The 10,888-nt window shown below is 42.0% G+C and overlaps 1 protein-coding gene across 2 annotated transcripts; it reads right to left on the reverse strand.

The window, feature by feature from the left end:
• Positions 1-248: 248 nt before the first annotated feature.
• On the reverse strand, positions 249-10,559 carry fam168b (family with sequence similarity 168 member B). 2 transcript variants are annotated; one of them, XM_080418486.1, is made up of 7 exons: positions 10,414-10,559; positions 7,741-7,828; positions 7,196-7,267; positions 3,889-4,031; positions 2,978-3,176; positions 2,221-2,334; positions 249-1,740 (listed from the first exon to the last, which is right to left on the reverse strand). In XM_080418486.1, the coding sequence occupies exons 2-6, from the start codon at positions 7,808-7,810 to the stop codon at positions 2,228-2,230; spliced, it is 591 nt and encodes a 196-aa protein (XP_080274612.1). In that variant the 5' UTR covers positions 7,811-7,828; positions 10,414-10,559; the 3' UTR covers positions 249-1,740; positions 2,221-2,227. The 2 variants fall into 2 exon arrangements, with proteins under 2 accessions (XP_080274612.1, XP_080274613.1); XM_080418487.1 differs by having other exon boundaries at positions 2,216-2,334.
• Positions 10,560-10,888: the final 329 nt, after the last annotated feature.

A 10,888-nucleotide genomic window follows, 5' to 3' on the forward strand; every position in this document is an offset into this window, starting at 1 on the left:
TGTATGCGAGCAGCAAATTCCACGCATACGCGCGCTTTGAAAAGTCTGGTGTAGATCGGCCGTAAATAGTCATTGTAATTACAACAATGACACAGACCCTCTGCTTTTTGGACCAATATGCCTACGTCAACCTAAGGAGGTTACTACACCTCCCCCGCAACGAGTATCCAGCCCTGCTATTGACACGAGTTGACATAGCATAACACAATCGTGGCTGGTGTGAAATAATACAAGACGAATACAACAAATTTCTCTCATAATCGTTTTTATTTTTGGTCTTTCTTTAGAATACAAAACAAGAACCAAAAGATAAACACAAATATAACATTTACAAAAAACGATTATTTAAGTGAGATGACTGAGGCAACATAGAAAAGCAAATTGTGAGACTATAATATTGGTAAGTCTGGCTGGAACCTTGAGGTAAAAACTGCTAAAAAAAGGTAAAAGTAAAATGGTTCTAATACGCATTTAGTGCCCATTCTTCAGCAGTGCCAGTCACACGTGTGTAAAAAAAGAAAAACGTTTTCCTAAAGATTTCCTAACAGTTCAAATGTTAGCAGTGACTGTAGTGCTTCAGAATTAAATAAGAACATTTGTGTATCAGTGTATGGCACACGACCGTTTTGAATGAGCTCAGATTTAAACTTATATTACGCGCACACGCACACACACACTTCCCCCCTCATTTGTTCAATGGATGTGTGTTGTGTACTAGCCTGGCTCCTAGACCATAGACTCTGCCCACTCACTGAGTGGACTGCCTGTGTGTGTACATTTCTTTTAAACAGCTTTCTTAACTCATTCCCCCTCTAGAATAATTCTGGCAAAAAGGAGATGCTGTTTACTGCCTATATCACCTGAAAGTGCTTGGCTGAGGAAACAGGAAGCCTTGAGAGACTATTTGGAACAGCCCCTCTCTGTTACAGGGCAGAAACAAAATAGAATGATTAAGTGTTGGAATGGCTACCAGTCAGAGGCACAAAACTAAGTCCCCTCGCTCGTAATATACAAACAATAAAATAAAACCTGACAAAAAGCATACATGGCACCACACATGAAGAAAAAAAAATGGTTGTCACTTACCAAAAGACAAAGCAGTGAAAACAGTAGTTTCGTATGGAGGAAACGTTTCTCATTATTTCTGTTTCACATTTCAGACATGGTCATTGGTGAGTCAGCATTTGCAGATTATTATTTTGCTTCTTTTCTTTATTCTTTTTAGTTCCTTTGGATTTATGCCTTTTGTTGACTATGCATCAGTCACAGCAGGTAGATTTGAGCTAGCATTATCTCATATATTTATATGTACATGCATTCAACTCGATATGATTTCCCAAAATAAAAAGAACTAACTAAACTCCCTTTTATCACTTAATAAACCAGCAATATAAAATGAAACACAAATGTTGAGTCTTTGCCATTTGATGCCAGTTATGCAGTTGTACATGGAGTGCTTGGAAGGGGAGGAGTAGTCTTATTTCATTAATGGGGGTCGTGAGTGGTTTTATTCCATTCCATTAATGGGAGGGGGGGGGGGGGGGTATTCAACCCTCCTCTTGTTCCAAAACTGGCCTCTTTCTACATGGTTGGGCTTCAAATTCACATTATGCTGGAAGGAAGTGCAACCAGAGGCAGACACTGGCAGGGCAGGTCGACACCAAGTGTAGGCCTACAACAAAATAAAACGAAAACAAAACACTGGACTGTAGTGTGAATGCATATCTACCGTCTTCTGACCTGAAGAGAGAGAGGGAAAGCGATTCGCCATCAGAATGATTACAGGTGCAGACGAATTATTCATTATACCACATTGTTATTATGGTTGCTTGTATCCAACCTCAATATTTTACCATCACTCATAGTACTTATATAATACATTATGATACGTGGTAGCTTGTGAGAGTCTAGATGTCTCCACTAGGCCTGATAGCTATGGTTTTGGTTACAGCCTGTCTTGTTATGGTTCAGCTTGTCCTTGATCCAGCTAGTATAACTATTGTCTGAACCCTGTGCCCCTTGGCAGAACTACCGTACCACCGACATGAGTGTTATTGTACATCTCCCCATGACATCATGCATATTAAAGCATAACCATCACCACCTAGAATATTGTCTCGACTCCTGTTACCTCATCAATTACTGATTGATCCAGAATTTCACGACACAGGTGTAATATTATTAAACATTGCTACCAGTGGAAAAAAGCGCTCACCTTACCCTGTGTTCACCACTGCGGAAGCACATAACTGTAGGTGGGTGTGCCAGGGGGGCGATATGTGGGCATCTGGTGAGGGTTAACAGGAGCTGGTGAATGAGTCGTCAACAAAGTTCCTGAGAGAGAAGAGTAACGACAAATACAATGCAAATATTAAACAAGTCGTAAGTATTACCACACGAGAGGAAATGCTGTACTGTGAGATATTGGCACTGGTTGTAAAACACATGGTTCTCAGAGTCGGGTCCCCTTACGGGTTGTAACTCTGAGAGTGCACAAATGGAACCAAATGGACCTGTAATGGGTCCATTTCGTTCCATAGAGTTAAACTAACACTGGAAATGTAGCGCGTAGATGGTTCCATTTGTACCTTCTCAGAGTTACAGACCCTTAAAGTCGTGGTGAAATGGCTTTTTTTGGTAATTTTATTTTGACCTTTCATTCTGAAATAGGGTTTAAGTGGCGTTGCAACCAATCAGAAAGTCCCATCCCTTCAGGCTATGGAACGCTGGAATCTCACTCAATGCAGCGGTGCGCAGCAGAGGGCTAGTGTTAGTTTACCCTGCCACTCACGCTGCCCGAGGAATACACAAAAATACCTAACAATCTATTGTTAGGTATGTCCATTGTATGACCACGTTAAGACGTTTTTTTCCTTTCACCACGTCTTTAAGGGTGCATTTGAACCCCTGGTTTGCACCGGACCAGACGTTGAAAACCAGTGTTGTAAAAAAAAACTAAAACCTGGTCGCTCCTCACCGGCTGACATGGCCATGGTGGTCCCGGCTACCATCCCCATGTTAATGCCATTGTGACGGGGCTGGTGCATATGGGGGGCATACATGGCCGGCATCCCGTTGGGCTGCACCACCGTCGTGTGATGGATGACGTGGGGCGGCGCGGCGTACTGTGGCTGTATGAAGTAAGCACCTTGTTGATGCTGTGCTTGTAGCAGGGCCTGGACGACAGGGGAGGGCGGGACAGATCACAATTATTACAATAAATCACCTAATTAATTCTTATAATCGTCATAATCGTTTCCATGTTGAAAAGGTTTGATACATTTTCAAACATTTCCCAAAAGTAGTGGAAATAGCCGAACTATCACAATGCGACGCGTTGTGAGCTTGTCCTGTGGATCAGCTATTTCCACTGTTTTTTAAAAATATTTTCAAAGTATACGATTATTAAATATGTCAGTCATTTCTTTAAGGTATTTGTCATATCTCTGCCCTGTGGATTTTTTGTTTACAAAGCCTAAAAGGCAAACAGAAATGTAATTTTCGTGCATTTGTTCCAATGTTAATGCCAAAAACACAAATTAGATTGTTAAATCACAATTATTTGTATGACAATTAATCGGCAGGTAGAATTTCATAATCGTGAGAGCCATTAAGACCTGGAACTCATCTGTGTCACTTTAGATTTCTTTGGCTATTCAAAAATAGCAGATATACAAGCTCATAGCCGCGCTATGAGCTTGTATATCTGCTATTTTTGAATGAAACATTTATTTATTTTTATTTATTTTTTTACTGTTAGGATTTAGAAAACATTTTAAAGAATCGCCTCAGGTCTTAATGGGTTAATCATCATTAGACTGGACTGAGAAAATAAATGGTGCGTTAGAAATCAAGCATCTCAGTGGGTGTTGTGCGCTTTACACTGACCTGTGCGTAGGGATTCTGTTGGGGGAAGGCGCTCCTTACGGGGTACATGGCGGTTTGGTAAGGGTTAGGGGATGAGGAGTAAGGAGGGATGTTCCCCGTGTTGGGAGAGCAGGACATTTTGAAGGGAGCGCCTGGAGCATAGCCTGGAGGCAGTGGAGGAAAAAGAAATGTACTCAAATGTTTTACTTAAGTAAAAGTATCAATACAATAAAAATGTAGAAATACTCAAGTAAAAGTCCGGAATTCAAAGTTTACCCGAGTAAAAGTACAAAAGTAATGGTATCAAAATGTACTTAAAAGTACCAAAAGTACAGAGTACTCATTATGCAGAATGTCCCATTTCACAAGCTTTCGAATGTATACAATGTATTAAAATCTTTTAAAAAATAGAAGATCTACAAGATCTACAAGTAGATCAGCTATTTTCAAATGGCCGAAATTTATATAGGGCTGAAGTGGTTACTGTATGTTTTGCAATAATAATCATTGGCAAACTAGTACGTTTTCAAATCATTGTAATGGAGTAAAAGTACAATATTTGCCTCTGAGGTGTAGTGGAATAGACGTAAAAGTACTGAAAATTGGAAATCCTCCAGTAAAGTAAAAATACCTCCAAATTATACTTAAGTACAGTACTAAATATACTTAGTTACTTTACACCACTGGTGGGGGGGGGGCACTTCAAGTTAGTGCTGCAGATATCAAAGACTGTATACAGCATCGGCTCACGCCGACTGGCCTCATGTCCATATGTTGCGGAATCCTCAACCACAATTAATTGTTAACACAGCGTCCCTCTTCGAGGGCAGAGCTCACTGCTGTCAGTGAACTCTGACACTATCACTCTCTCACTTCTATGCAAAGCAAAAGAAGGAAACCTTACCTAATCACATTCCCCAGTCAGTCCCTTTTGTGATATACCAAGGCATGGGGATTTTTATAATTATTCTGTGCTCCATAGGGTTAGTAAGCACAAAGTCGCACTAGACTCCAAACGTTGACAGCCTTTCCATCAAACCCCGGCCTAGGTACGCAAGAGTAGCATCTTATCGTTCTCTAATAACCTCCTGAACCCAATAACACAGTTCATTAATGGTCTTGCTCAGCAGAGGGTTGGACAAAACAATTATTGCGACTGAACTGCTGCTTAATGAATTCGTGTATTGTGCAGTATTCTATGACCTCATGAAAGGAACAGCTTAACAACAACAACAATAATAGTAGTAGTAGTAGTAGTAGTAGTAGTAAAAGGCTTATTGTAAAGTAGAGGGAAAAGCACTTACAGATGCTAAATAAATCTCACTGATTATAAAGAAAGAAGAAAGACAAAGGGAGAAATAGTAGCCCTCCTAAAGAGGGATATGGAAGACTTGCTACATCATGCTGCTAACGCATTTCGGAAGGGATGGTGGATTAGCTGTCGCTTAAAGGGAACTATTGCTGTGGACGGTGTATGCAATGCCACGAAATTATTCTCACATCCGTTAAATGGTACATTTTTAAAAAGAAAATACATAATTCCACCAATGTTGTATGGTATATATGCTAAAATGCTGTTGTGGAAAGAAATACATTGGACAAATGAAAACATGGGTAACATAGATGTAGATGTCTTAACACAAAACTGCAATATGTGCAGAAAATGTTGAATATATCATGGCAAAACACTACACTGAAGCAAATCACGGTTCTTCTTCAACCCCTTGCTTTGTTGGTGTAGAACAAGCTTCTGCCCCTAGAGGGGGTAATGACCCCAATGCAGCCACAGGAACTTGATGACTTTTCTTACTCCTGACCTTTCTCATCTCTCTACATCGTCGTCCGTTCTTATGAATGGGAGTAATCTTCTCTTCTTGACTTGGGTGTATTCATGTTTTATAATTCCTTTATGCTTAGTTGTTTTGTCTTCACTAAGTACTGGAACTCACTCGCATATAATACAGACCTAGACACATCTGTTGTGTATTGGATATGTGCAGTATGTTTCCTTGAGAATCCTTATAGACGCCTTAACAGACGACGTCACACTGATACGAAACAGTATGCACGCGCAGGTCGGCAGCAAAAGAACCCCACCGCTCATAAGATGCAATGTAAAAGTGGTCACAATCTCACGTGTAAAAATGCATCCCATCAAACTTTCAGATGCTGTTTTTCTCCCAGTGTGGAGGAAGAATGCTTAGGATTTTTACTGTGATCTCTCGCTCTTGAAATATATAATCCTTGGTTTCTGTTGTGTGTAAATAATAATAACAATTCAAAGCAGTTGTCCTCAAAACTCCACCTCCAGTGGCTGTCATAAGAACGTAGGTATGATCATGGCACCAGAACCTGCTTGGCTCGCGCAGCTGCAGCCCGTAAAAACTAATTTATGCTCCGTCCCGCGACGGTGTCGCGCGCAGATAACGGCCGAGAATAGCAGATCTCCAGGCTCACAGCGGTCGCATCCGTGACGCGGTTGTGAGCTTGTATGTCAGCTGTTCTCGGTGCGCAATACCGTTGCGCAATGAATATGTGTCGCCAGGGCGCACCTCACTAGCCTACACACAGAGGAGGTTGAATGAACTGAAACAAGCTCACCCCAAAACAGCAGGTTTGGGGATCTGTTGGGAATTGATTACATGAAACTGTCACCTGTGCGTCCAGTCTCAATGTTTGTAAACAAATAATTGGTCTATACTGGATTATCTCCTTTTTTTTATGAAGGACGTTTTCCACATTTATGTTCCATTGTACTTGTGGATATGTTCTGGTCACACGTGTGCCTCCACCCAACACAGGTGGGGATGATTGTATGCAATATATAGCTTGAGGAATCGTTCAATGGACAGGTGGCGCCATCTTGTGAGGTTTTTCAGCTATTATTTTCAATGGTGTGACGGTCACGTTCCCTTTCAATATAAAAAGGTGTGTACCACCATGTTTAATTGTGCTCTGTCCAATATGCGTTAGCAGGCTGATGAAAAATCATTTGAGCTTAAAGGAGTCTTGCATTCTTGCAAGTCTTGCATTCTCAATCAATCAATCCTTATCTTTTGTAGTGCTGCTATTTTCACTTTTTTGGTTGTTCTTTATACTCCGCACTGACACTAGATGAGCGCCCACAGCCAAAGAGGCACACCTGCTCTACATTTTAAATGTCATCGAATGATAACGTAAAGTCCGACAGGTTCATTATCATCCATTTGTCTTAATATGGCTGACGTGTGGGCTTCTCACAGCATCTTGAGAATAAAAAAAAATCGTTTGAACACAGATGATAGCAGACGTTAAAAGAGTACAGAGAAGAGAAGGGTTTTGTGCTTACCTGCAGGGAAGGCTGGGTTGGCCCCTGGGTACATGTTGGAGGGGTATGCTGGCGCAAAGCCCATAGGGAACCCTGCTTCCAGGAAGAAACATTACAATGATTATCACACCTATTTCATGTCACCTCGTAGTTCGAAAAGAGAAATGATTAGACACTGAATCTCCCCTCTCAAGTCATGCACGCACACGCACACACACAGTTCTACATGGCTAGCAGAGCTTGACGTCAAGGCAACTTTATAAGCTGAGAAGGATGGATCAGAAATGTATGTTGAATGAGAGAGAATAAAGTAAAGACATGCATACACATATATTTAGCGACTTTCTCCAAAGTGCTTTACAATGTCAATTACACACTCTCTCACTCACACACACTCTCTCAGTCACACACACACACACACACACACACACACACACACACACACACACACACACACACACACACACACACACACACACACACACACACACACACACACACACACACACACACACACACACACACACACACACACACACACACACACACACACACACACACTCTACCTGGGTAGAGTGTACCCTTTTGGTTGGCATATGGGACCCCTGCTTGTGCAGGGTTGTAGACAGGATTCATAATGGTGGCCTACTCCAGCTGCAATTAAAAGAACACAATAGAACAGAACGACAGAGTTCAAATATTTTATTATATTGAGGTTATTGTTTTCTAAATATCCAGAAATCTTATACTGAATGTTAAATTTAAATTCTGGTAAATGAGTAGCAGCTGCAAATTAACCTCCACTACTGCTGGTTTTCTTTTCTTCCAGGACCTCTACTACTGCTGGTTTTATAGCATTCTAGCAGGACCTCTAATACTGTTACATTTGTAACCTACCAGGACTTCTAATACTGTTTGTTTTCTGTCCTAACAGGTAGCTAGTTAATAGTATTCACCTAACAGTACAGTAGCATCCACCTTTATATCTAACTAGTGGCTGGTTAATAAGATCTTCTGGCCTGGGGATGCCTAGGGAAGCTTTTGGGAGGATATTCAGTAAAACCAGCAGTAACGTGGATCATTAGGTACTGCTTTGCGCTGGGTAGTGGGCACTGGGTAGGGAGGTCAATTGGTAATCAAAAGGTCATTAAAATGTCACTGCTTTTTACAGCTCTAGTGTCTTGTTCGGCACTCACTAAAACAGTGGTTCTCAAACATTTTCATATCAAGGACCCCAAATCGATGTGTATTTGACCGTGGTCCCCATTTTTATTTTAATTTTTTTTAAATAGCCAACCTGAAAATAGCTTGCACATAATTATGCTTTTCAAATAGCTGATGTATAGGTTACAGCTGTTAACCTGGTTTTGAAGCTGTATTTATTAACACGTTTTGCTGGGGACCCCTGGGACCCCCTCAAGGACCCCGGGGTGGGGGGGGGGGTCCCCAGACCCCACTCTGAGAACCACTACACTAAAAAAAACATTCATTCAAGTAAAAGTACCTCAAAATTGACATTAAGCAATTAAGTAGCCTAACAGCATGGGTCTTCACTCTTCAAAAAGGGGGTCCTCAGAGTAACTACAGGGGGTCCGCCAAATCGTTGTGTGATGGGGAACATTAACCAAAAATAGCAGATCCACAAGCTCAAAACGTGAGCTTGTAGATCGGCTATTTTCAGAGTTGGTGTGGATGGAAAAAGAAAAAGCCGACGGTAAAGTTGACTAAATACTGAGGGTTTCAAAGCTCAACTGTCTGAAAATACATGTTTAACATGAATCCAACATATTGGAACAAGTCTATGCACCTACAGTATCTATGAAATCTAAGATTTTGTTTAATCTGCAACACAATCTAATTCGGGGGTTCTCAACCAGTGGTCCGGGGACCATCAGTGGTCCAGGGACCACCAGTGGTCCTTGACGGGGTTCCAGGGGGTCCCCAGCCAAATTAATAGTTAGCAACCAAATTGACCCTTATATGTCTGTAACTCTGAGAGTGTACGAATGGAACCAAATGGACCCTAACGGGTCCATTTGGTTCCATTCGTACACTCTCAGAGTTAAATGAACACTGATGATGGTGATACAGTGTAGATTGGGACCCCCAATAAACCTAAATGGTTGAGTCCCTGGCATATCTTTTCAGATGGGGGTCCGTGGGCTAATATGTGTCAATTTGGGGGTCCTTGACGCGAAAAAGGTTGAAAACCACTGATATAATTCAATGTGTAGGGGGGGGGTCCCTGCTCCATCTCTCTCAGCTAGGGGGTTCTTCGCCTGGCCAACATTGAAGACCCCTGGCCTACACAGTGAGTGACATTGATGGGGACACAGCACTGGTGCTCAGGACACTGTCAACGCTACAGGCCGCAGGGTGGCAGAGCATCCCATAGCCACGAGGAACGCGCATCTGTGATTGACTATTGGTTGTCATGACAACTGCTGATCTGGCTTATGCCTTTCTCTTTCTTACGGTCGTGTTCCCTAGTATGTCAATAAAATAGACACAATTATATCTACAATATAGATATACAAGATATCACAAATATGTCCATAAACAGTGATATGTAGCTGCCGGGTTCATAGGTTTCCCAGGGAATCAACTATATTATTGCCTAAAACAAATAAAGGCTTCCCTTGTCATGACTCACGACGAGATGATATTACATTTACCACACTTTTCACCATCATCCAGCTAAAATAATCGCCATATTTCTCACTGATCCATTTGCTTAAAACATGTTTTCTGTGCAAAAAATGCAAATATGTGTATACTGCCCTGCAAGTGGATAAGCAAGCAGCAGGTAGCCAATCAGAGCACGAGCACGACCACCCCACCGGGCTATGGGATGTATGTATGTAACGTAACCCATGGACAGTGTTGCCAGATTCTGTGAGAGAAACAAGCAACCAGGTCTAGGGAAAACCAGCCCAAAAGAAGCGACTACGGGCCACGTTAGCACTTTCACATATACATCAGCTATTTGAAAATAGCAGATCTACAAGCTCACAACGCGTCGCGATGCGACGCGTTGTGAGCTTGTAGATCGGCTATTTTCAAATTAAATCTTGCGGGGAAATTATAATGAGCAGATCTGGCAACCCTGCTCATGGATAGGCTTTGATTCCCCCTCTCTCTCTCTCTCCCCTCCCCCTGTAGCTGCTGCTGTGCTGCTGCAATAACAAAAACACAACCTCCTCTCCTCCAGATCGCACACACAACGCAAACACACTTACCGTTTGTTATTGAAGATCTTAAGAGCAACGTGTGTCGCTAACTGTTACTGCCTCGGCTGATGTTAAAAACAACAAAAACCCGAAATGTTTTGCTGATGTGTTTTAGCCTCCAGTGTGTGGATGGATGCTGGAACTGAACTCTGTGGGAGAAACCAACGTCACTTCCCCAGTCTTCCTTTTGCCAGGTTTTGCGAGAGAAACAAGCCCAAAAGAAGCGAGCCCGGGGCCGCCCTTCGCCCTTTAAACATAATACATTGGCTATTTGAAAATAGATCGATCTACAAGCTCACAACGCGTTGTGATGCAACGCGTTGTGAGCTTATAGATCTGCCATTTTCAACAACAACAAAAACATACAAATCTTGTATGGGGGGGTCCCTGCTGGCACAAAATATTTTTAGATGAGGGTCCGCGGACGAATACATATTAATTTGGGGGGTACTTGACATGAAAATGTTTGAGAACTGGTTCTCAA

The sequence above is a fragment of the Gymnoscopelus braueri genome (genome assembly GCF_963280865.1).
Source record: "Gymnoscopelus braueri genome assembly, chromosome: 21".
In the NCBI taxonomy this organism is placed as follows: Eukaryota; Metazoa; Chordata; class Actinopteri; order Myctophiformes; family Myctophidae; genus Gymnoscopelus; species Gymnoscopelus braueri.